General features: G+C 44.3%; 1 protein-coding gene across 1 annotated transcript in view; it reads right to left on the minus strand.

The window, feature by feature from the left end:
- Positions 1 to 27,954, minus strand: part of TRMT6 (tRNA methyltransferase 6 non-catalytic subunit) — a 99,692-nt gene that overhangs the window by 34,746 nt on the left and 36,992 nt on the right. The window contains exons 5-6 of the mRNA XM_082251243.1: positions 4,677 to 4,760; positions 607 to 731 (exon numbers count right to left, since the gene is read on the minus strand). Of these exons, the coding sequence (XP_082107369.1) occupies positions 607 to 731; positions 4,677 to 4,760 (209 nt within the window). The remainder of the gene's footprint in view (positions 1 to 606; positions 732 to 4,676; positions 4,761 to 27,954) is intronic.

Below are 27,954 nucleotides of genomic sequence, written 5' to 3' on the forward strand. Positions count from 1 at the left end.
GGTGCCCCCATAGCAAGCTGCTTGCTGTGGGGGCACTTGATAGGAGGGAGGGGCCAGGAGCAGTGAAGAGGGAACCGAAAAGAGGAGGATCTGGACTGCTCTGTGCAAAACCAACTGCACAGAGGAGGTAAGTATAACATGTTTGTGTTTTTTATTTAAAAAAAAAAAAGAGACCACTTTAAGTTCCTCTTCAACATATTTAATATTTTTCAATATCTAAAAATCTGTAAGTCTTGACCTTTTTACACGGGCTTCCAATGGAGACAAGTGGCCATTTAAACACACATTATGCAAGCATGGTCCACTGTTGCCATCATCAGGACACCTGCTCTAAGAAATGCCATGCAACCATTGCTGGAAGTGGATGCAAGTAGGCAAGACCGGCTGCGCCACAACAAAATATGAAAAAAAAAAAAGCTAATTTTTTATGATGCCAAGCATTTAGCATGTAAAGGTCATTAAGTTAAAGTTTACAATCACTTTAAATTGGAGGTCTCACATCAAGCGGTGTCCAGGCTAACTACGGCCTTGGTTTCTGCCTATTTGTACAATGCTTTAAAGTTTGAACAGATTCAATGTATAATATATGTTGCTTTAATGTCTTACCTCCCATGCGCTCCATAACAGAACCCAGCACTAAACCAGCGCAGGTTTCCATGACAATCACTTGACTGCCCGCGTGAATATTCCCCAACGTCAGCATCTGTGCCAATGTATCATAACGAAGCTGGCTGGCAAGATAAAAGAAAAATATGATGTTTCCACTCCACGGGAAATTTGTATTTGTTAGATATTGGATCTTAATTTTTTTTTTCCCCCTCTACAATCTAAAAAGACTGAAAATCACTGCAGCCATTCAGGACCAACTATAAAAAAGTTATTTCCTCGGGGATCTGTAGCAAATGCTATCATCACACAATGAGTCAATGCTGTAATAAGGTTCCTTTTTACACCGAGCACTTCCAGCTCTCTGTAAACATACGGGAGAAAAAGACTTTAATGTAGCTTTATACATTCCAGGCATACTCTTCCATAGAATGTTGATTATTTGTGATATAACGTATATACTCGAGTATAAGCCGACCCGAATATAAGCCGAGGCACCTAATTTTACCACAAAAAACTGGAAAAACTTATTGACTCGAGTAGAAGCCTAGAGTGGGAAATGTAGCAGCTACTGGACCCAACTGGACCCAAAACAGGGGCTTCGGACATGGTACAGGAGATGCAGGGCTGTGGGCATGGTACAGGAGATGCAGGGCTGTGGGCATGGTACAGGAGGTGGTACAGGCATGGCACAGGAGATGGTTCAGGCATGACGCAGATATGGCACAGATGGTACAGGCATGGCACAAATATGGTAGAGAATATGGTACTGATGGTACAGGCATGGCACAGAGGGTACAGGCATGGCACAGATGGTACAGGCATGGCACAGATGGTACAGGCATGGCACAGATGGTACAGGCATGGCACAGATATGGCACTGATGGTACAGGAGATGCAGTGCTGCGGGCATGGTAGACGAATCTCACTTACCTTTCCGCCTTACATTTAAAAATAGCGCTGCCTTACGCCAAAACGTCACTGCGCATGTGCCGTCTGCCCGGGAATAGCCGAACGTGTACGGGCTTTACCGAGCGGTGGCGCATGCGCACTGACCAGGGTAAAGGTAAGCGAGACCGTGACTCGAGTATAAGCTGAGGGGGGCTTTTTCAGCATGACAAAACATGCTGAAAAACTTGGCTTATACTCGAGTATATACGGTACTTAAAGGCATTATAAACAGTCCTACCTGCATAAGATGAACATAATGTATTTTCATGGTGTCATTAGTTGCACCGTAGCCTAGATTAGAGTAAATCTTCACAGCATCAGAAGTTTATTTTTGTGTTCAAACATGGGGCATGCCACATGGCACTGCATGGGTTAATGCTTGACCTCCGTCTGTAGTCCAAGAACCAACACTTCCTGTGAAGGAACTACATATCCCAAAATCCCTGGGTCTCTCCGTTTAGTGCTCTGCAGGTGATAGCTACACAGTAAATATATCTGTTACAGACACAGGCAGTAAGAGTGATTAACCACTTCAGCACAGGAAGATTTACCTCCCCCTTCATGAACAGGCCATTTTTTGTGATACAGCACTGCGTTACTATAACAGACAATTGCGCGGTCACGCGACACTGTACCCAAAATAAAATTGTTCTTTTTTTCCCCACAAATAAAAGCTTTTTTTGGCAGTATTTGATCACCTGTACGTAAATGCCTCTGTACTGCACCTCTTCCCAGCTGCTACAACCTCTGCAACACACGCACCTCTCCGCTGCCCTCATCTTCCCCAAAGGTCCCCCATCTTCCACATGATTACCTTTCTGTTGCTGGCTGCCATATCTTCCTTCTCCTCCTTCCCTATGCACGTGTTGCTTGACACAGAGGGCGGGTCTGGGTAGCAGTCCCCCCCCATTCCCGACATCACAGCTTGAATTTGACAGGTGCAGTCTCTCATTGTGGCTGCACAGTGCCCTGAGTAGAGGTCTCTTCACCGCCTGCCGCCGAAGCCCGTCTTCCCTCAGCTCCATGTGTCGACAGACTACTACGGGGGACTACAACTCCGCTGTGAATGCTGGGCGACGGGCGTGTGACGTCACTGGTTGCTAGACGCCGGGCAGCCGGTGATCTAGCAATCAGTGATAAAAGGAATAGGCAGCTTCAGCACAGACCACCGCGGTCCAGATCTAAGCACGTCTGGGACCGGAGTCCGCCTATTGAGGACTCGGGTCCTAGAGCAGTGGTTCTCAACTTAATTATTTACAGCGGCCGGTTGTTGCAATGTTTTGTCTAGTCTTGTCTTCTGTCTTTATGTCACAGCACTATAGATTGAGTGATTTAACAGCACATGCATTTATTTGTATTTGCACATTATTTTCCTACAGAAACAATATATTTATAGGAAATATTTAATTTGTGTCTCTGCCTATTTGAAAACCAACCACATAACCACTTTTTCCCATGTTCTGTGTGGGAAATTTTCTGAATGTAAATTGCCTCCAGCCAATGCTCTGGTTTCTTCTTGCTGGAGGCCGCTATTTCGCTGAAGCCTAAAGCCCCTGAGCAGCAGTAAATCTTTAGGCTGTCAGCAAATCAGCCTCCACATTTTTGGCACAGTGCCAAAAAAGACAGCAATATATGCGGAACAGGGTGAGACACTATATTACTGTTTTATTTTTTTTTTTTGGTGCCCCGTGTGAGGATAGGCACTTATTTTGAATGTTTTACACATCTTTACCTGCAAAAGAGGCCAGCTTGAAGTGATCTAGCAGGATTTAATTTTCCGGCTAAAGTCCCACTTTAACCACCTCCAACTCGGCCACTGTACATATATGGCCGGGTGGGAGTCTCGTCCTTCTGATCGGACGTTCCCGAATGTCCTGCAGAAGGAGCGACCTCAATGTGCCTGTGTCCCTCGGACATATACCAACAAGTTTTGGCAGGAGGGCCCTGTGATTGGCCCTCCTGATCACATGACGGCTGTGTCCAATCACAGCCGTCATGTAATGTAAATACAGTCGTTGTAACGGCTTTTTATCTCCTTCTCACACAGATCCTGTCAGTGAGGAGAAGAAGAGACGATCTGTGCTGCAGCCAGGGGATCAGTGAGTTTGAAACATTTTTTTTGCTAAATGACTACTCACTGATCACAGGGGGGGGGTCTGTGCTGGTAATCAGAACATTGATTACCAGTGCAGACCCTGGGGGGTTGCCACTAGAGCCACCAGGGATGCCCACCCATGACCACCGGGGATGCCCACCATGGCAACCAGGGATAGCAATCAGGGCTCAGGGAGCCTGCCAGTGGTGCCCTCCCTGTCAGTGCTGCCCACCATTGCCATCTATCAGTGCTGCCCACCAGTGCCCATCATTGCTGCCCACCAGTGCCCATTATTGCCCACCAGTGCTGCCTATCAGTGCCCATCAGCAGCGCCTATCAGTGTCTACCAGTGCTACCTATCAGTGCCGCCCCATCAGTGCCGCCCCATCAGTGCGCCCCATCAGTGCCGCCCCATCAGTGCCGCCCCATCAGTGCCGCCCCATCAGTGCCGCCCCATCAGTGCCGCCCCATCAGTGCCGCCCCATCAGTGCCGCCCCATCAGTGCCGCCCCATCAGTGCCTCCTCATCAGTGCCAAAAAAAAAAACGTATCTATTTACATAATTTTATAACAAAATAAAACTTTTTTTATTTGTGTAGCAAAAAAGAAAAAACCTTGCAGTAATCAAATGCCACCAAAAGAAAGCTCTATTTGTGGGAAAAAAAATGACATACATTTGGTTTAGGTACAGTGTTGCATGACCGCGCAATTGTCATTCAAAATGCAACAGCGCTAAAAGTTGAAAATTGGCCTGGGCAGGAAGGGGGTGAAAGTGCCCGGTATTGAAGTGGTTAAGGAAACCACCATAACAGCACATTGCCTTTATATAAATTTACTGCAGCACAATATCAGGTCTGCAAAATATACAGAGATGATTTTGCAGTTATTACACTCACTGTAGATGTATGAAAGAGACTTGGCTTTCCGCAAACAATGTACACAAAAACCTCAAACAAAATGACTGACTCTTTATCAATCCTTGCTATTTTTTTCAGACACAAGGCCAGAAATCACAGGGAACTTACCAGATTTTCCCTGGTTCTCTTGCATAATACATCATTGCAAGGATCCTCGTAGATGGCTTTAAAATGGAGATATTTGCCTCGTATCTGGGGATTGAAGAAAATCACATTACTTAACATGTGGTTAAAAAAGGCACAATAGAACTAGAATAAGAAATTTAACTTTTTATCTACATTTAATGAACAAATTCCAAAAAGATTGCGACAAAGTTGGGCAAATTGATTCACTGTACAGAGGCTGAGAGGAGAAGACGCGTTTCGTGAAGGTTCCTCTGAATTCACTTTTGCCCATACAGAAAGTAGATGGTGGATCTTCAAGCCTTTATTAGTAACAAGTTTAATGAATCATAAAGTGTTAATAAACCCACAACAGTAAAATCAGTGTGTATATGCAGTAAAGCATGCTTGTTATTAGGGATGCAACGATCCGACTTTTTTGGTCCCGATCCCGATGCCTATCTTTTGCTTTGTGAAATCTCCAATCCCGATCCGGACGTACTGTTTTGTGAGCTTATAACAAAATAATACTTCCGATACCTTATAACAATTGTGCATTCAAAATCTAAAATATCATAGGTTTAGTCTTTAAGTGCCGGTTCACACTAGTGCGGCTGCGGCGGTCGCATGTAATATCGCAGTGCACTGCTCCTTAATTACATGCGATCGGCTGTGCGGTGCGAATTAAGCCATACAATTTGTATGGCTAAATTGGCACTGCACCCGCAGCAAAGTCGCACATGACCTTTTTTTTAGCCGCATCAGGATCGGATCGCACAGTGGTTCACACTTGTGCGATCCATCCTGTGCGAACTGTAAAGATCGCACTGCGATATGCGATCAAACTGGGGGTGTCATTAACATTTCATTGACACCCCCAGCATATCGCATATGGCAGTGTGAACTGCCAAGGGTGTGTTTGCGATGCAGGAACAGGCTGCCAATTCGCAAGAGCTGCACGATTAATCGTATGAAAATCGCGATCTCGATTCTCCCCCCCTGACGATCTAAACCTGACATATGCTCGATTCTTTGCATAGCTGAACAGCTGTGGAAAAAAAAAAAAAAAAAAGCCTCCCGGCAAACGCCTATCAGCATTAAGGCTCCGTTCACATCTAGGCGTTTTGGGGCGTTTTTGGGGCGTTTTTCTGCTCTAGGATCAGCTCTCAAAACGCCCAACAAGACAAATCCTATTCATTTCAATGGCCCCTGTTCACATCTGAGCGTTTTGACGCTGTATACAAAACGCCCAACGCTCAAAAAAGTACATGAGCTTTTTTGGGCAGATTACAGGCGTTTTCCATTGATCTCTATTCAATCTAAAAACGCCTGCACAAAAATCGCGGTAAAAATCGCGGTAAAATCGCGGTAAAAAACGCCGCAAAAATCGCGGTAAAATCGCGGTAAAAAACGCGCGAAAAACGCTACGCTCAGGTGTGAATGTAGCCTAAGTCTCCCAGTAACTATAAACAAAATGATTACATTGTATCTTTTCCTTCCCTCTGCCATGGAGAAAGGAAGTTTAACCTCTTAAAGACTAGACCTTTTTCTCACACTTGTTGCTTGCAAGTTAAAATCAGTTTTTTTTTGCTAGAAAAGTACTTAGAACCCCCAAACATTTTATATATTTTTTTAGCAGAGACCCTACAGAATAAAATGGCGATTGTTGTAATATTTTATGTCACACTGTATTTGCGCAGCAGTCTTTCAAACGCAATTAATAGACTTTAATGAATAAAAAAAAAAACTTAACAGTAAAGTTATCCCAATTTTTTTTGTTACACAGAGAATCGTGAGAGAATCGTGATCTTTATTCCAAGCTAAAAAATCGTGATTCTCATTTTGGCCAGAATCGTGCAGCTCTAAAAGATACATTGAATTCATTGTGTTTACTTAACTGGGAGAGTTGATAGGCATTTGCAGGAGGCTCTTTTTTTTTTCTTTGACAGCTGTTCTCTGCTCCCTCACAAGCTATGTAAAGAGCAAAACCGGATCGGCCCATGGATCGGTTAATTTTACCGATCCCCGATCCAGCTATTTTGCCCGTATCGGGGGCCGATATCCGATCCGAATATCTGATCGGTGCATCCCTACTTGTTATACTCACTGTGAAACTTAATGGGGGTGTAAAGTCAGAAGATTTTTTTTTTTATCTTAATGTATTCTATTAATGAAGATAAAAAGCCTTCTGTGAGAATTAGCCCCCCTAATATTTACCTGAGCCGCATCTCTATTCAGCGATGTCCAAGAGTGCCTCAGTCGTCTGGGACGCTCTTTCCTAGTTGGCTGAGACACTCTTTGGCTACTGCCAAACTCAAGTCAGTCAATCGGGATAGAGAGGGATAGAGAGGGGGAGGGGCTGAACGGCAGCTCGTGTCTGAATGGATACACGGAGCTGCAGCTCATCTTGGGTGCCTCCATAGCAAGATGCTTACTGTGGGGGCACTCAACAGGAGGGAGGGGCCAGGAGCTCAAGCCAGGAACCCAAGAAGAGGAGGATCTGGGCTGCTCTGTGCAAAACCAACTGCACAGAGGAGGTAAGTATAACAGGTTTATTTTAATAGAAAGAAAAATGAGACTAAACTACAATTACTTTAAGGGGTAATCCTGTGCATTGTGTAAAAAGGCTGTTTGATCCCGTCCTCTCTGATTTTTCTCCCCTTCTTCCACTGTCCCCAATCTCTTGATAAGACAGAGCCTTTGCAGTCACACATGCTCAGTTTGGTGTGTATTGCTAGAGAGTTTTTTCTTTTTTTCCTTTAACCACTTAAGCCCCAGAGGATTTGGCTGCTAAAAGACCAGGGGGTATTTTGTAATTTGGCACTGCGTGACTTTAACGGACAATTGTCCGGTCGTGCGACGCTGTACCTAAACTAATTTGATGTCCTTTTTTTCCCCACAAACAGAGCTTTCTTTTGGTGGTATTTGATCACCTGTGCGATTTTTTGATCATATATCAAATCATTTTCTATAAACAAAAAAAGAGAGTCAATTTTGCAAAAACAACAATATTTTTCACATTTTTTTTATATGAAATTCCCCCCAAAAAAATGTAAAAATCTAATTTTTTTAACATTTTCGGCCAATTTGTTTTATGCTACATATGTTTGGTAAAAAAAAAAAAAAAAAAAAAACGCAAAAAGCGTATTTTGATTGGTTTGCGCAAACGTTATCGCGTTTACTAACAAAGGGAAAGATTTTTGTCATTTTTTTTAACGCGTAATGGCGGCTTTCTGCGATTTTTTTGCGGTACTGCGACATTGCGGCGGACAGATCGGACCCTTGACTGACATTTTTGACACTTTTGGGGTTACCAGTGACATTTCTACAGTAATCAGTGCTATAAATATGCACTGTTACTGTAAAAATACACTGGTAGTGAAGGGGTTAACTTTATTTGAGAGGGAGGGGCTGTGTGTGTCCCTAGGGGCGTGATTCTTACTGTGATTGGCTGTGGCTTGAGCTGTAGGAACAATGATCAATGGTCCTACATTGTAGAACCGTGTGATCAGTGTTTCTACACCAGGGAGAATGACAGGCGGCTTTACATAAGCCGCCTGACTTTCTCCCTCTCCCCCGATGATCGCCGAGTGACCGGCAGACATCGGGTCCGCCGGTCACACGCACGCGGGGGGGGGTCCGTGACCACGCGGGAGCGCGCCTCCGGCGGTGCGCGCTCGCTCTCCAGAGCCTCACAGGCTAGCGACGTAGACCTACGTCGCTCTGCCTGTGAGGGGCTGACTGCCGCAGTAAATATACTGTGAGCAGTCGGCAAGCGGTTAAAGGGTGCATGTGATCAGCACAGGGCCAATCAGCACCGTCTAGACAGAGGGTCAGGGGTCCTGCAGTCTCATACAACAGTCAGAAAAGAATGAAAACTTCTCCTAAAAGCTTTAACCAGATACTGATAGAAGTCACAAGACTGCTATATACTGCTGATGAGAAAAGGTATTTAGCAGTTTATATTTACTAAAATAATTGCATTTCCATGTTCTGTGTACTGTGGGGGAGCAGGTATAGTGACTGCAGGCTTCTGGGGGTTAGTAATACTTTAAGGTTGCACTCCAGCCAAAACCCTTTCTAGTTTTGGAGAGAATGGGAAGGGTTAAAACCTCAGCTTTTTGGTTAATGAAATACAAGAATGGGAATGAATTCTGGCATATAGGGATGGGGCATTCATCAAATATGAAGCATCCTGGAATCCATGGCAAACAAAGGCACATCATTGTTAAAACCTTTTCCCAAGTCACTCTTGGAGAGTAGGGTCATCTGCTGCCCAGCACAGTTTGATCCCAGAGGGGGTGCATGGGGGGACCGTCTGCTGTACATCACTTTAGTGCCGTGATTCCATACAAGCAATCAGGGATCTACTTGGTTCGGGCGTGGTGGGCTATAAGGAAACAGAAAACTGTTTAATATCATAACGGTCGTGTATTTGAAATATGCGATACCGCTTAATGACTGAACTGTTAAATGCGTTCCTTATTCTTCCCTTTTATTTCTTGTTATCTAGTTTAGACTAAAATAACTCCATTGTTATTCTTTTATCTTGAATATATTCATGTTGTATTATACCCCTATATGTGACAGTATTCATGTATTGCTATTACTTTTTCCCAATAAAGTCATTTGAAAAAAAAAAAAAAAAAAAAACCTCAGCTTTTTATCCTACCTTTAGTTGTTGGCATCAGGACCTATACATACCTCAGCATTTTGAAGCCCAAAGCTCCAAAATGCTGGAGGAAAAAAAATAAATAAATCAATCAATCATCTGTATAGATTAGGACTCCGTGATAGCGAACCTTGGCACCCCAGATGTTTTAGAACTACATTTCCCATGATGCTCATGCCCTCTGCAGTGTAGTTGAGCATCATGGGAAATGTAGTTCCAAAACATTTGGGGTGCCAAGGTTCGCCATCACTGGATCATTAGGTTAATATCCTGACTCCAAGTGGCCGAAAGCTCAAAAAAGGTTTGGTGCTACTTCTGTAGCGCGATTGGGGCAGACTGGTGCATTTTTTTTTTTTCTACTCAAATGCAATAAATAAATAAAAATAAATTAAATAAATAATAAATCAGAAAAGATAAATAAAATAAACTCCCTCCCTAACAACCCCCCCCCCCCCCAATAGCCGCTTGCTATGGGAGCACTGGTGCGTGCTCGTTCCTGAGCCCTGCTCTATACATTCATAAGACACATAGAGCCAAGGCTCAGCCGCACCCCCTCATTTTCTCCTCATTGGTTCCCACAAAGTGTCAGAATGTCCGCCGCAATTTCGCAGTCCTGCCATTAGTCGCTGATCGCCATTACAAGTATAGAAAATTAAATAAAAATTTTATTATATATTCCATAGTTTGTAGATGCTGTAACGTTTGCGCAAACCAATCAGTATACGCTTATTGGGATTTTGTTTTACCAAAAATATATAGCAGAATACAAATTGGCCTAAATTTAGGAAGAAATTAGATTTTTTTTTGTTGGATGTGTTTTATAGCAGAAAGGAAAAACAGTTCACCCCCCCCCCAAATTGTCAGTATATTTTTGCTTATAGCACAAAACAAAACAAAAAAAAAAAAAAACGCAGGAGGTGATCAAATACCACCTAAAGAAAGCTCTATTTGTGGCGCGAAATCACATAAATTCTATTTGGGTACAGCGATGCATAACTGCGCAATGCTGTAAAGCAAAATATGCTCTGGTCATGAAGGGGGGTAAATCTTCCGGAGGTCAAGTGGATAATAAATGTCTACTTTTGGGTTTAACACCACTTAAGGCTTCATTCACACTTTACAAGTTGGCATGGTAATTTAGACATCAAAGTTGCATGACCAGTTGTTCCCTATGTTTTCCAATGATAGCCATTCATATATTTGCGACTTAAAATTGCAGAGACATCATAGTTCATGCATTAATTTGGTCCGACTTTCATGCAACTTAAGGGCCATAGATTTCAATGTTAACCCTCAGAAGTTGCATGAAAGTCCGACCTGAATGTTATACAGTGCAACTTGTGTGTAATAGTTGTCCATTATTAGTGTCCATTCACACTGGTACGACTTGTCAGGTGACTTGGTCAGCCTGACAAGTCACGCACTGTCATGGTTCATTGACTGGTACAGGAACGGTTCTAATAGGAGCGACACAAGTCGCTCCGACTTAGAAAAAGGGTCCTGTACTACTTTGGGGCGACTTAAAGCGACTTGCATAGACATTCATTTTATGAAGTCCGTGCAAGTCGTTGCCGAAGTCGCGGTGCATGCGACTTCACAGGTCGCCCCCGAAGTCGTGCCGCTGCAGTGTGAACCGCCACTTACCGGTCAAATCAAAAGTTGTATCCAAGTTGTACCCTTTCAAAGTTGCACTCCAAATTTGCACCAACAAGTGTGAGTGGAGCCCTAAGAATATCTGGGCTGCATTTAGGCCCCTTTCCCACTTGTGCAACTTTTCCTGACTTGGGACTGCAAATTTGCATGACAAGTCGTACGCCACAATTTCCAATCAATACCGTTCATATCTGTGGGACTTCAACGTAGTCCCTGCACTACTTTGGTCCGACTTTGATGCATTTTGAGGTCCACAGACTTCAAGATTTCACAGGCATTGCTTTAAGACCAGACAAAATTGCATAACGTTTAGGTCGCACAAGTGAGAAAGGGGCCTTACGGAGGTTTGTTGCAGTGAAGAATCTTGTTTTTGATCCATGTACCGATCATCATCATTTATTTAGAACATTGTGGAATATTTTCCTGCAAAACAGCAGCTGACTTTCATTAATACCAGTTGTAGATATGGAAAACAAATGTCAGCTGGTAATCTTAGAGTTATCTATTTATGAACAGGAAAACAGTCCATTGAAGCATTAACAAGATCAGCGTCTTGTCATGACAGGCCTTTTACATGACAACAGGTAAACTGTGGGTGACTAATGCCTCCGCTGAATAGAATGCTTTATGGCTGTGAGGCAGAAGGAAATCCTTAGAACAGTTTCCTTCTTTACCATCATTTATGGCCTGAGATTGGTTTCATCAAAATGAATATTTATGACATGGTTTCATTTCTTTTGTACTTGCTGCTTTAGAGTTATGGCCCAAAGAAGATCCACTTAGGCCCCGTTCACACTGGGGCGACACTACTTCCCGGGGCGACCTCCAAAGTCACGGCGCGCTTCTCGCACTGCGACCTCGGAGCGGCCGGCACGGACTTCATAACATCGAAGTCTATGCAGGTCGCACCAAAGAAGTTCCGGACCCTTTTTCTAAGTCGGAGCGACTTGTGTCGCACCTATTAGAAAGGGTCCATAGCTTCTCAATGCAAGGCGACCTACGGCGACCTGTCAGGCGACCAGGTCGGCTGACAGGTCGTCCCAGTGTGAACGGGGGCTTACCCGATCCTCCACACTGCTAGACTGGTCCTCAGCAGTGTCCCCTATTCCTCACATGCTCCAGTGGTCTAAGATCCTGACATCAAGACTAAATAAGGGGTCTGCAGCCCTGAAATAGATGTGACGACGCCTATAGACATTCTACTGTCAGAGCATGGGGGAGCACCATCTGCCATGGGAGCAGAGAACCAGGGAAGAGAAAGTGCAAAAACTCTCAACCAAGACTAAACAAGCAGTCAACTCTTGCCGTACAGACACGGCTTCACTGAAAGGGATCAATTTTCAAGTTTCCTGAGTTATGGCCTGAATACACGATTTGAAGATCATTAGACCACCGACTTTTGAAAAGTATTTGTCGGTCGAAAATGTTGCTAACATACACGGTCCGAATATGGCCCGACCATTGACCGCTGACCATCGAAAACAGTGTTCGTCGGTCGAAAACGTTGTTTTGAGGTGAGGAGGTTACACAGATTTCAAATGAACGACCTCAACACCAACTTATAGAATATCGTTCATCCGCAAACGAGACGACAGAATTTTTCGGGTTTTTCAAACGGTATTTTTCGTTCACAATATCGATATCGCTCATTGATGGCTGGGCATTAACAAGTAGAATATCAGCCGATCGCTCGCTGAACGGAAATTTTCGTGTATTCCAGCCATTAGGCTTTAGGTCAATTGTAGTAATGTGATAAAATAATACACAGTGTTCAGCGTAAATGAGTACACCCCAACAGATTTGTCAGAAAAACCTTTACTTTCCTTTCAGAATTAAAACTGATGGTAGGCACTGCAAGACATGTAAAGGGCGTGAAAAGTAATATTCGCCACAAAAAAGGAGGGGGGGGGGTATACCAGTAAAAAGCCAATAGGATAATATACTTAAGATAAAAAGAAACTGGTTTAATACTCTATACCACCCAGTCCAAAAAAAAATTGAATTAGTGAACAAATACCTACTGGATATCTAAAAATATATATACCGTAAATACTCGAGTATAAGTCGACCTGAATATAAGCCGAGACCCCTAATTTTACCACAAAAAAGTGGGAAAACTGATTGACTCGAGTATAAGCCTAGGGTGAGAAATGCAGCAGCTACTGGACCCAACTGGACCACCACAAGACCCAAAACAGGGGCTGCGGGCATGGTACAGGAGATGGCGCAAGTCATGGTAAGGGCATGGCACAGTAGATGCAGTGCTATGGGCATGGTACAGGAGAATGCCCTGTACCATGCCCACAGCACTGCATGAGGAAATGCAGGGGCTGCGGATGAGTCTCACTTACCTTTCGGTGAGGCACCTTCGATTTAAAAATTGCGATGCCCGGCGCCAATACGTCACCTCAAACGCGCCGTCGATGCTCGGGAAAGCCTATACACGTTCGGCTATTCCCGGGGATGCGGCACATGCGCGGTGACATGTCGGCGCCATTTTTAAAAAGACAGTGACTCAAGTATAAGCCGAGGGGGGCATTTTCAGCATGAAAAAAACATGCTGAAAATCTCAGCTTATACTCGAGTATATAATGGACTTTAATTGAGAAACACAAAAAATAAATAAAAACCACACAAAATGCTAGGTCATGGATTTGTGCATGGTAGCATGAAATAAAATGGTACCAAGGACAACACACACTTCGAATCATTCATACAGCCAACCCCTCATCCTCCACTATGTAAAGTAGACTAATTGTACCATGATACAAAAATCTATATCTATCTATATTTATTTATTGATTGATTGATTTATTTATTTATATTAATGCAAAACAGGTATTAGAAATGTGGGGTTCATGGAGATAAAGAAGTTGCTGTGGTCACTATGTTGGTGATCAATGTCCTGTCTATGGAAAGTAACAGGGACTGGAGAGGAAATGTGAGTCAATCTCAAAAAGGACTGATCCATGGATAGTTGGAAGGACAAACTCCTTGTCTCCAAATATCTGTAGTGAGTCTCAAAGGTTCCTGATAAATGAAAGAGTTAAAGCGAAGTTCTGGCCGAAAATACTTTTTTTAAATAAAAATACCCCTTTAATACTAATATATCACCAATTACATTAACACTATTCTCAGATTACAGTACAGTATTTGAGTGTAGATCATTTCCCTACTTTTAAAAATGATTGCAGAGCGTGGCCATCTCCGGTGTGGGCGTCAAAAGCCGCTGTGTTCGCAGCTTCCTGATTTTTTCTGCAAGCTGGCTACTAGAGCTGCACGATTCTGGCCAAAATGAGAATCACGATTTTTTTAGCTTGGAATAAAGAACACGATTCTCTCACGATTCTCTGTGTAAAATTGGGATAACTTTACTGTTACGTTTTTTTTTTTATTCATTAAAGTTTATTAATTGCGTTTGAAAGACTGCTGCGCAAATACAGTGTGACATAAAATATTACAACAATCGCCATTTTATTCTGTAGGGTCTCTGCTAAAAAAATATATAAAATGTTTGGGGGTTCTAAGTACTTTTCTAGCAAAAAAAAATGATTTTAAACTTGCAAGCAACAAGTGTCATAAAAAGGTCTAGTCTTTAAGAGGTTAAACTTCCTTTCTCCCTGGCAGAGGGAAGGAAAAGATACAATGTAATCATTTTGTTTATAGTTACTGGGAGACTTTGCTGATAGGCGTTTGCGGGAGGAAAGATACAATGTAATCATTTTGTTTATAGTTACTGGGAGTTTTCCACAGCTGTTTTCTCTGCTCCCTCAGCTATGCAAAGAATGGAGAATATGTCAGGTTTAGATTGTCAGGGGGGGGGGGGGTGAATCGAGATCGCGATTTTCATACGATTAATCGTGCAGCTCTACTGGCTACCCAGAATGCCGATCGCAATCTCTACCTCCAAAACCCAGACACGTAAACAGCTGGGATCTCTATTGTGTGATAAACACACGTCTAGCTAAGGGAGCACATGGGTAATATGTATTAATGTCATATATATGGTCTTGAAATTGTTTGCGAATCGTTCTAATGGTCTTGCCAATGTAAAAGGATTTACAAGAGCACAAAATGACATAAATAACACCTACAGAGTCACAATTTGCACGTTGCCTACACTTCAGGATCCTACCTGTTGGCAACTCCAAAGTTTCCCCTTCTATCATGTAAGGACAGACATCACAATGTCCACATCTGGTCAAACCCATGTTTCTAAGGAGGCTTTTTGGTTTCCAAGAAATGTCACTATGTACCAGGAGGTATTTTAAAGAATGAGCCTTCCTGTATACCATCTGTGGATAACCTGAAACAAACTTACCAACAGAGTTGTCCTCCTTGAGGAGGTGTCAATGTATGGAATATATGTCCCTGACTTTGTCAGCCAGCTGGGTATTTATTACCTCAATTACCTCCGGCATGTCATCTTAGTCCACGGGGCCACAGTGCAGCCCAGACGCCAGGCCGCTTTTTCTAGTCGCCAATGGCCTGGTGATAAATGTTCTGGAGTCACTTACAGTGTTTGGCTGTGCAGCAAGCTTTTTTTGTAATTTCCTTTCACAGATCTTCACAACTATTTTTACACGTTTAGTACTTTTTAGGGGGCTTATTTGCGCCGATTGTTGTCACAATAATTAATGCTAAGCGTTAGCCTTAAAAATAGTCAATTTTGGTTGAGAGAGTAAAGTTTTGCTTTAATCCCCAATTTGATTAAGAAGAGCCATGATCTAGGCCAAGTGTCTACAAACTTTCTAAACAAAGGGCCAGTTTACTGTCCTTTAGAATTTAAGGGGGCCACAGCGCCCCACCATTGGCGTCTGCCGGGGGAACGGCGCCCCTGCGCCATTGGCGTCTGCCGGGGGAACGGCGCCCCCGCGCCATTGGCGTCTACCCAATGGAGAGCATTTGGATACCAAATCATCTTTGATGGTTGAGCAGCTGTATTCTAGTTTCTGTCAATGCTTGTCACTTACTTTTATATCGGACAGCTTGATCACATTACCAAGAAAAGAAATGCCATGCTATGTGAAATAAAAAAAATGATTTTATATATGGAACACTATTGTTACCAGTATGACTTGATGCTACCAAATACAATATTTTGCACAATAGTGGTCCTTTAAAAGGTTAGGATCATATATATCTCATACAGCTCACAATAGCATCCCTGATCAGTGCAGAGATCAGACAATTTCTGTCTCAGCAGGAAAGTCACACAGCAACTGCTCAGCTTCCACTTTTACTGAATACGCTTTTCCGAGAAGCGCCGTGCGGAGGAGCTGATGCAGCAGACTGAGAACAGAAACCACCTCAGGGGGTATAGAGGTGATGTTAGGCAGATAAAATAAGTGGTAAACCTTTATTATTGGCCTTCTATTTCCTGCAAGTTCAGCATCGATCAATACTAGATTCACTGGCACAAAAATTCTACACTAACAGCCAACAGAAAAAAAAAAAAAAGATACAAGGCTTAAAGGAATGCAATGCCAACAAATGGAAATGTATTGTCATTTATTCTAAGGTGAGACACATTTACTTTCAGACATATGCACACAGTAAAAAAAAAAAAAAAAAAAAAAAACTCAAGTGGTTGATGGTGGATTTTTCCGAATGACCATGGCATATTACATGTTATTAGTTGCCACACACTCTTGCCCCACCGCACTTTTGCTCCTCAGTAACACACTTTGCAAGTCAGATCTTCGCCAGGTGATGAAGAGATCTGCAGGTTCTTAGTCAAACTGTTGGATATCCTTTTATTTACCCAATGGCCCTCAGGGGTCCAAATAAAATTTCTTTAGGGCCAGTTCACAACATAGAAACGCAGTCCAAATGAGTTCCGGATGCTTTTCTGCAGGCATGTTTTTGATGCACTCCAGTGCATTTTTGGTGCGGTCCAGTGCATTCCCCCCCCCCTTTATTTTTTCCCCTAACCTTAAGGACATGTGTGTTTCAGTGCGTTTTTTAATGCGTTTTACCGCGTTCCAGTACAGTCCAGTCCGGTGCAGAAAAAATGCAGCATGTTCTACATTTTTTCCAGGAACTGACTGCACTGGTGTGAACTATGCCATTAAAAACCATATAACCTACTAGCCATGCGTTTTTGATGCAGAAAAATACGCACTGAACTGCATGAGGTGTGAACTGACCCTTCGGGATCTTTATGATGTGGCAACCCTGTGCTACTACCCATTTGATTAATAATATACTCAAGTGCCACTTGCCGACCGTATACCTTAGATCAGCCTTTTTCAACCAGGGAGCCTTCTGGGCTATTCAGGGGTGCCTTGGCAAAATGCAAAATATTGCCTCAAGTTGCCCAAATTTGTCAGCATGCTGGCAGGTGGATCTCACCTGCATTTTTTTGTTACACAAAGCCACAGGTTTTAATTTGTTTAGCATTACATTGGGCACAGAGCGAGCCAGCTGTTGGGATTCTAATAAATGTCATAAATTAATAAGGAAGACATTGAGCATCTGAGGATGTCCTTGTTTGCCCTTCTCTGGGGTCACATTACCTGACTGAGGGAAGGAAAATGAGGGAGAGGAGAAATACTGGAAGACTGGTCAGTGCCAGTGTGCAAAGGTGTATAAAATAAATAATCTCTAATATTGGGTGTGCTACGTGTGTCGATGCTGCTGCATTAGGTAAAACTGTTACATGTTTCTTTTACATTTTAGAATGGCGTGACTCGAGATTAAAATTATGCACAAAGGATGCCTTGAATTGAAATAAGGTCTGGAAACACTGACTAAGATATACGGCGGACAAGTGGCACGGCTGTGCCGGATCACGTACCTAGAACATGATCCGACACTTCTGGGTCTGGGGTGCACTTGCAGCTCTCTCCCACTGTGGGAGCCCAGCTGCAAGTACCGCGGACTCGATGTCCGCCGGCACTCGCCAACTGTTCAGTACACAAGCAGAACGGCGATCTGCCTATGTAAACAAGGCAGCTTGCCGTTCTGTCTGTAGGGAAGGCATGAGTCCTGTGTTCCTGCACTGTAATCCAATAGGGATGTAACTAAAGATTCCTGGGAAAAGTGCAATCAAGAAGGTGACATTGACGGTCTTATAAATGTGTGCATTAGAGATAATCATAGGAAGCTCTGTCATTCTTACTTAAAGCGGAGTTCCGGACTCAGAAAGTTTCTTAGAAAACAATACCCCCGGGACAGTCAGGGCTAGTACATTCCACAATGGATAGCCTCTGAACTGTCCCAGGTCGCACTTACCTTTTAGAATACTTACCTTGAAAATGTCTTGTCCAGCGCTGCAATCTCAGGTGTGGGCAGCTGAAGCCGGAGTGTCCTCTTCAGTGTCCTCTTCCGTGTCTTCTTCGGTCCCACGATGCACTGCAACGGCCCCGCCGTAACTTCCGGGGCAGGCGCGTCATCCCTACACAGCTTCTGGGCATGCCAAGAAGCTGTTTAGCAGGGAATGACGCGCCTGCCCCGGAAGTGACGAGCAGGACAGGTGCAGGCGCATTTATTCCTGGGAGCGATGACGTTCAGCTCCCAGGAGTCATCACAAGCAGGAAGAGACGGCGCGGGCTACGGCCGCAGAGGGAGGAAGTGGAAGGAAGGTAAGTATATTTTCTTCTATAACAAGGTAAGTAAACAAAAAAAAAAAAAAAAAAAAAAAAAAAAAAATCGGGTCTATCCATTTCTTTTTTAAGGTTAATGTCGGAAAGCGGATGGCCCAAAGTCATTTTTGAGGCCGGAACTCCGCTTTAAGCCCTGAAGAAGGAAGTTTATAGGCCCCCGAATGTGTTGACTAACATTCTGTTACATGGTCATCTGCAATTGTTAATTATAGACTCTTTGGGAGCCGTAAGATGCTCCTTTGGAGGGCCTTCCCATTGGTGTAGAGCCACTGGAGGCTAGGCCAGTGACGGCGAACCTTGGCACCCCAGATGTTTTGGAACAACATTTCCCATGATGTTCATGCACTCTGCAGTGTGGTTGAGCATCATGGGAAATGTAGTTCCAAAACATATGGGGTGTCAAGGCTCACCATCACTGGGCTAGACCAACACCACCTGCCTGACAGAGGTTATTTTTTAGATTTTGTTTCCGAATTAATCAATTCACACCTTGCCTGACAGAGGACGGTTAGATGGAAGGAACGGTTATTGTGATCATCGAGCCAGGGCTGCTGTTAGAAACCATGAGCCCTCATACAGTCTAGCTTAGGCTGACAAGCCTAACAGACGACTCCAGCCACATGAACAAATCACTCATTCATGCAACCAGAATACCTGTAAGAATGAGCCCATAATTATGGGTTTTTTTTTTACAATTTTACATTTTTGAACAGCACTCTGGGGGTTGATGAAATATCAGGGGTCTAAATAGACACCAAACCTTCTCACTTTTGATCCAGAGAGATTGAAGACACAGATATCTCAATCCTTTCTTTGCAGCCTCAGTTGCAGAGTGAATGAACAGGAAGCACTCTGTACAGACACTCCCTGTTCATTCACAAACTGAAGCATTGTAAACACAGGGAGGGCCAAAAGGGGATTGGTTCTAGTAATTCTGTACACTACTGCTGCTCTGGGCTCCCCTGTTGAACTTATGGGGCCTGGCTCTGTACAGGAGGGCAGGTGCTATTGCCTTAACAGCGGTCGTGATGGAAGCTCGGCAGCCTGCGTGATGTCTGCAGGTTTGGCACCCTGGATGGAACCGGAGAGAGAAACTATTTCTGTAGCCTGTAACCTGTTATCAGTTCAGTAAACATTTTTAATTGCGTGTGCTATTTTACTAGTACTAGGTTGAGAGACTGAAAAATGAATTCCAAGTATAGTATAATTATTATTTGATCCCCTGCAGATTTTGTAAGTTTGCCCATTACAAAGAAATGAAGGGTCTATCATTTTTATCATATAGTATCTCACAAAAGTGGGTACACCCCTCACATTTTTGTAAATATTTTATTATATTGTTTCATGTGACAACACTGAAGAAATGACACTTTGCTACAATGTAAAGTAGTGAGTGTACAGCTTGTATAACAGTGTAAATTTACTGTCCCCTCAAAATAACTCAACACACAGCCATTAATGTCTAAACCGCTGGCAACAAAAGTGAGCACACCCCTAAGTTAAAAATGTCGAAATTGGGCCCAAAGTGTCAATATTTTGTGTGGCCACCATTATTTTCCAGCACTGCCTTAACCCTCTTGGGCATGATGTTCACCAGAGCTTCACAGGTTGCCACTGGAGTCCTCGTCCACTCCTCCATGACGACATCATGGAGCTGGTGGATGTTAGAAACTTTGCGCTCCTCCACCTTCCGTTTGAGGATGCCCCAAAGATGCTCAATAGGGTTAAGGTCTGGAGACATGCTTGGCCATTCCATCACCTTTACCCTCAGCTTCTTTAGCAAGGCAGTGGTCATCTTGGAGGTGTGTTTGGGGTCGTTATGTTGGAATACTGCCCTGCGGCCCAGTCTCCGAAGGGAGAGGATCATGCTCTGCTTCAGTAGGTCACAGTACATGTTGGCATTCATGGTTCCCTCAATGAACTGTAGCTCCCCAGTGCCGGCAGCACTCATGCAGCCCCAGACCATGACACTCCCACCACCATGCTTGACTGTAGGCAAGACATACTTGCCTTTGTACTCCTCACCTGGTTGCGCCACACATGCTTGACACCAGCAGAACCAAATAAGTTTATATTGGTCTCATCAGACCACAGGGCATGGTTCCAGTAATCTATGTCCTTATTCTGCTTGTCTTCAGCAAACAGTATGCGGGCTTTCTTGTGTGTCATCTTTAAAAGAGACTTCCTTCTGTGACGACAACCATGCAGACCTATTTGATGCAGTGTGCGGCGTATGGTCTGAGCACTGACAGGCTGACCCCCCCACCCCTTCAACCTCTGCAACAATGCTGGCAGCACTCTAATGCCTATTTCCTAAAGACAACCTCTGGATATGACGCTGAGCACGTGCACTCCACTTCTTTGGTCGACCATGGCGGGGCCTGTTCTGGGTGGAACCAGTCCTGTTAAATCGCTGTATGGTCTTGGACACTGTGCTGCAGCTCAGTTTCAGGGTCTTGGCAATCTTCTTACAGCCTAGGCCATCTTTATGTAGAGCAACTATTCTTTTTTTCAGATCAGAGAGTTCTTTGCCATGTTGAACTTCCAGTGACCAGTATGAAAGTGAGAGAATGATAACATCAAATTTACCACACCTGCTCCCCTTTCACACCTGAGACCTTGTAACACTAACGAGTCACATGACACTGGGAAGGGGAAAATGGCTAATTGGACCAAATTTGGGCATTTTTACTTAGGGGTGTACTCACTTTTGTTGCCAGCAGTTTAGACATTAATGGCTGTGTGTTGAGTTATTTTGAGGAGACAGCAGATTTACACTGTTATACAAGCTGTACACTCACTACTTTACATTGTAGCAAAGTAGAATTTTTGTAAGAACTTACCATAAAATTATTTTGTCCTCTGACAGTTGCCGCCCATCCATATTAGCCTTCACTATTGGGTAATGGCGCCCTCTGCAGGAGTAAGCTAGGCAGTTAGAAATGTTAATAAAAAACTTTTCTATAATTAGACACACCTCTAGGGGGCCGACCCCAGCCATTATCCTGATCCAGTTACCACTGGTCCTCAGTTTGTAGTAAGCAGTACCGGAAGGCAATAACCCCCAGATCAAAAAAAAAAAAACCCAGAGGGGCGGGGGTGGCGACTGTCAGAGGACTCAGAAAATAATTTTACGGTAAGTTCTTACAAAAATTCTATTTTCTCTTCCGTCCTCTGACAGTGGCCGCCCATCCACATTAGCCTTCACTAGTGGGATGTACCAAAGCAGTGCAGGTGTGAGGGGTGGGAAGACGCAACCAACTCAGAAGGTAACACAAACAACCGGGCTAGAAACAACCTGATCCCACAGGGCAACAAGCCCAAAACAAAAACACCCCAACGAAGAGAGAGAAAAACACATGTCCCCGCAAACAAGTGTCGCACTCAAAACTTTGCGACCAAAGGAAGCATCCGAGGATGCTAATACATCAATTCTGTTGAATTTTGTAAAAGTGTGCACAGACGACCAGGTCGCCGCCTTGCACACCTGAGCCACAGAAGCCTGATGGCGAAAAAACCCAAGAGGCGCTGACGGCTCTAGCAGAATGGGCCTTTACAGGGAAAGGAGGAACCTGACCCTCGATGGAATAGGCCTGAACAATCGTCTGTCTGATCCACTGAGAAATGGTTGCCGCGGACACGGCCAAGCCCTTTCCGAGGTCGCTCAGGAAGAACAAACATGGAATCAGACTTCCGAACAGATTCCGTGGCAGACAGGTAAAACCTGACAGCCAGGACCACATCCAAGGAATGCAAAGCCACCTCCTTGGGATTCTTGGGCTTCGCACAAAGCGAAGGCAACACAATATCCACGTTGAGGTGGAACGAAGAGACCACCGTGGGAATAAAAGACAGATTGGGTCGCAGAACCACTTTATCCCTATGAAGCACCAGATAAGGAGAACGGCAAGACAAAACCGCCAATTCAGACACTCTGCGAGCAGACGTGATAGCCACCAGAAAAGCAACTTTCTGGGACAACACAGGCAGAGGAATCTCTCTGATGTTCTCAAAGGGAGGTGGTTGTAACACAGACAACGCCAAATTCAGGTCCCAGGGAGGCAAGGGAGCCAGATGCCGCACCCCTTGGATAAAAGTGTGAATCAAAAATAAGTTGCCAATGGACGCTGGAAAGAGACGGCCAAGGCCGACAACTGACCCTTTATCATGGTCAGCGCCAAACGCTGAGCCACCCCTTCATGCAGGAAGGTCAAAACCTTCGCCACCGAGAAGGAGCAAGGATGGAAACCATGCGACTCGCACCAGGCAATATACGCTTTTCAGGTGCGATGATAAATCTTTCTAGAAGTAGTTTTACGAGCCTTCAACAAAAGGTAGGGATGACTGCATGCGGATGATCCCTCAAGACCTGGCTCCCAACCACCACGCCGTTAAAGCCAGAGACTGTAAAGCAGGACGGAAGATCGGCCCTTGAGACAGAAGATGGTCCCTCAGCGGAAGCCGCCAGGGAGGTTTGACAACTATCTGAACGATGTCCGTGTACCATGACCGATGCGGCCAGTCTGGGGCCACCAGAATGACCTGTATCCGTTCCGACGCCAACTGGCGGAGGAACCTGGACAGCAGTTGAATCGGAGGGAACGCATACAGCAGCCAATACCGGTGCCAAGGCACCACTAACGCATCCGTGGCGTCCGCCAGAGGATCGCGGGTTCAGGCTACGAACCTTCCCACCTTTCTGATGAGACGGGACGCAAACCGATCCACGTCCAAAGTCCCCCACCGTCTACACAAGAGGCGAAAAACCTCCGGATGCAAGGACCATTCTCCTTGGTCCAAAGTCTGGTGACTCAGATAGTCCGCCTGCCAGTTCTCCACACCCTGAATGTGAACCGCCAAAATCGCAGGAACGTGCGAATCGGCCCAAGACAGGTGCCCCCTTGGTGATTGATATAAGCCACAGCCGTGGCGTTGTCCATCTGTACCCGAACCAGACACTCCTGAAGTCGATGGGGAAAAAAAACAAAGAAAACTGAGACACTAGGTCCCAGCCAGGAAGAAATGAAAGGAAGGTACAGCGCCACTGAATTAAATAACTAATTAAACTTGCAGAGGTAAACCAGAGTCCATAAAGTCCACACAGGAGAAATGGTTCAGATGCGGAAAATATAGCCGTAAATCCAACATCAATCTTGCAAAGGAAGTTTCTGGTAATGATCACACAAGGCAATAAAGGATGTACCCTTACCGGAAGGTTGGACCCCCTGTTACGGAAGGTCAAACAGGCGTGCGATATCAATCACCAGGAACAAACGATGCACCCAATTTTCCTCCAATCGTCCACGGAACATCCGGGCAGGACCATGGATTCAGTAAGCCTCAATAGACCCCAGGTGTGCATAAGGGATAACCTCCAATAATACAAATGGGGGCGCACATGGTGAAGTATGTACAGAATTTTTATTCACAAATAAAGATAAACCACTCACATGCTACTGCTTGATACAGGCATGTCAAAAAATCAATTGAATGGCCGCGGCTCGAACAGCGTGTCTGCATGGGGGCTATCGTGCCTGACGCGTTTCGTCCTGCAATGGCGTTATCAAAGGCAAAGCCCCCCTAATGCAGCACGCTTTTATATGGTATCCCTAATCGTTTGGAATGCGGCCACGCACCACTTCCGGTGCGTGATGACGCATTTCCGCTTCCGGTGCGCGATGACGCACTTCCCGTTTACCGATCAGCAGCGCTGTGAGACGCTGCCGAACTCACAGAAGCCGGACAAATGAAGGGGGGGGAAGAAAACAACAAATAGACAACGGCGATAAGAGGCAATGGTCACCCCAACCGCCCAAAGCTAGCCAGGGAAGACCACTCAAATCGCACTGGGTCCATTTGAAAAAGACCCCCTCCAGCCGGCAGTCAAATGGATTTACAATCAAGTTAAATTCCAAACAGTCACTTAAATATGAAAACAAGCATTATAATCATGTGAGTTTGAAATCAGGTTAAAAATTACAAAAAACCACACAGATATAAAAACAAGTAAAAATACGCATGATATATAAATAAAAATGATAAAAATGTAAAAACCATATCAATTAGTAAAAAAAAAAAAAAAAAAAAAAAAAAATACATCATGCCCCACCTGTCCACAAAAAAATATTGCACACCCCATAATGCATATGAGGCATTATAGCATTCAATCCAGTGCATATCTCTATGGCCCCTAATGAATCAGCGGGGATCGACAGTACCCCCAAAGCCCGTCAAAGGCAGAAGGAGGGAGACGGGATCGATGAAAATTACAATAAATAGGTAGTATACATCTGATGACAGTACAGAGATAAATTGGAAATAAGATAGACCCCCAGACAATGTATGCAAGATTGTATCTACTCGAATGTACTGCAAATACATTGTTTTTTTTTTTCCTTTGTTTATGATCCTTTGGCATTGTATTTGCAGTACAATCGAGTAGATACAATCTTGCATACATTGTCTGGGGGTCCATCTTATTTCCAATTTATCTCTGTACTGTCATCAGATGTATACTACCTATTTATTGCAATTTTCATCGATCCCGTCTCCCTCCTTCTGCCTTTGACGGGCTTTGGGGGTACTGTCGATCCCCGCTGATTCATTAGGGGCCATAGAGATATGCACTGGATTGAATGCTATAATGCCTCATATGCATTATGGGGTGTGCAATAATTTTTTGTGGACAGGTGGGGCATGATGTTTTTTTTTACTAATTGATATGGTTTTTACATTTTTATTTATATATCATGCATATTTTTACTTGTTTTTATATCTGTGTGGTTTTTTGTAATTTTTAACCTGATTGCAAACTCACATGATTATAATGCTTGTTTTCATATTTAAGTGACTGTTTGGAATTTAACTTAATTGTAAATCCATTTGACTGCCGGCTGGAGGGGGTCTTTTTCAAATGGACCCAGTGCGATTTGAGTGGTCTTCCCTGGCTAGCCTTGGGCGGTTGGGGTGACCATTGCCTCTTATCGCCGTTGTCTATTTGTTGTTTTCTTCCCCCCCTTCATTTGTCCGGCTTCTGTGAGTTCGGCAGCGTCTCACAGGGCTGCTGATCGGTAAACAGGAAGTGCGTCATCGCGCACGCCGCGACCGGAAGTGCGTCATCGCGCACGCCACGACCGGAAGTGCGTCATCGCGCATGCCACGACCGGAAGTGCGTCATCGCGCACGCCACGACCGGAAGTGCGTCATCGCGCACGCCGCGACCGGAAGTGCGTCATCGCGCACGCCGCGACCGGAAGTGCGTCATCGCGCACGCCGCGACCGGAAGCGCGTCATCACGCACCGGAAATGGTGCGTGGCCACATTCCAAACGATTAGGGATACCATATAAAAGCGTGCTGCATTAGGGGGGCTTTGCCTTTGATAACGCCTTTGCAGGACGAAACGCGTCAGGCACGATAGCCCCCATGCAGACACGCTGTTCGAGCCGCGGCCATTCAATTGATTTTTTGACATGCCTGTATCAAGCAGTAACATGTGAGTGGTATTTGTGAATAAAAATTCTGTACATACTTCACCATGTGCGCCCCCATTTGTATTATTGAAGGTTATCCCTTATGCACACCTGGGGTCTATTGAGGCTTACTGAATCCATGGTCCTGCCCGGATGTTCCGTGGACGATTGGAGGAAAATTGGGTGCATCGTTCTTTCCTGGTGATTGATATCGCATGCCTGTTTGACCTTCCGTAACAGGGGGTCCAACCTTCCGGTAAGGGTACATCCTTTATTGCCTTGTGTGATCATTACCAGAAACTTCCTTTGCAAGATTGATGTTGGATTTACGGCTATATTTTCCGCATCTGAACCATTTCTCCTATGTGGACTTTATGGACTCTGGTTTACCTCTGCAAGTTTAATTAGTTAGTTATTTAATTCAGTGGCACTGTACCTTCCTTTCATTTATTCATGGTTTGATATACTTTGTACGAGCAGCCTTTTTTAGTGTATCAATTTCTTTGTGCGCAGCTTTCTTCCCATTATATTATCCCAGCCAGGAAGAGCTAGCCTACTCCTGAGGCAACATAAAACCGAGGACCAGTGGTAACTGGATCAGGAAAATGTCTGGGGTCGGCCCTCTAGAGGTGTGTCTAAATATAGAAAAGTTTATTAACATTTCTAACTACCTAGCTTACTCCTGCAGAGGGTGCCATTACCCACTAGTGAAGGCTAATATGGATGGGCGGCAACTGTCGGAGGACGTAAGAGAAAGTGTAATTTCTTCAGAGTTGTCACAAGAAAAGGTATAATAAAATATTTACAAAAATGTGAGGGGTGTATTCATTTTTGTGAAATACTGTAGGTGTATTTTGATATATTGATACAAATGTTATAAATTGAGTTGAAGTTCAGTGAGTAAAATAAGTTTCTGATCTCCTACCAACCAACAATAATTCTGGCTCCCACAGACTGGCTACACAGTGCTCATGTGGTACACAGATTAGTCCTGTCAATTTAGGAAGGTGCTCCCATACAAACCTCAATATCATGGGCAAGACAAAAGAGCTGTCAAAGGATGTCAGGGACAAGATTTTAGACCTGCACAAGGCTGGAATGGTCTACAAGACTATGAGCAAGAAGCTTGGCAAGAAAGAAGACAACTGTTGAAGCAATTATTCGGAAATGGAAGAAATACAAATAACCATCAATCGTCCTTGGTCTGGAGCTCCATGCAAGTTTTTCGCCTCATGGGGTAAGGAGGATCATGAGAAAAGTAAGGGATAAGCAACTACACTGGAGGAGTTTGTGAATGATCTCAAGGCAGTTGGGACCACAGTTACCAAACAAACCACTGGTTACACAATACATCGCCATGGATTGAAATCCTGCAGCACCCTCAAGGTTCCCCTCCTCAAGAAGGCACATGTACAGGCCCGTCTGAAGTTTGCCAATGAACATCTAAATGATTCAGAGAAGGATTGGGAGAAAGTGCTGTGATCAAATGAGACCAAAAATTTAGCTCTTTGGCTTTAACCCGCCATGTTTAGAGGAAGAAAAATGCTGACTATGACCCTAAGAACACATACTCTACAGTTAAACACGGAAGGTGAAACATTATGCATTGGGACCGTTTCTCTGCTAAAGGTACAAGCCAACTTTTCCACAATGAAGGGCCAATGGATGGGGCCATGTATCGAAAAATCTTGGATGAGAACCTTCTTCCCTCAACCAGAACACTGAAGATAGGTCTTCCAGCATGACAATGACCCTAAAAGTACCGCCAAGGAAACAAAGGAGTGGCCCAAGAAGAAGCACATTAAAAAGGTCATGGATTGGCCTAGCCAGTCTCCAGACCTTAATCCTACAGAAAATGTATGAAGGGAGCTGAAAATTAGA

This window comes from Pelophylax lessonae, assembly GCF_965119305.1.
Source record: "Pelophylax lessonae genome assembly, chromosome: 3".
NCBI classification, from domain to species: Eukaryota; Metazoa; Chordata; class Amphibia; order Anura; family Ranidae; genus Pelophylax; species Pelophylax lessonae.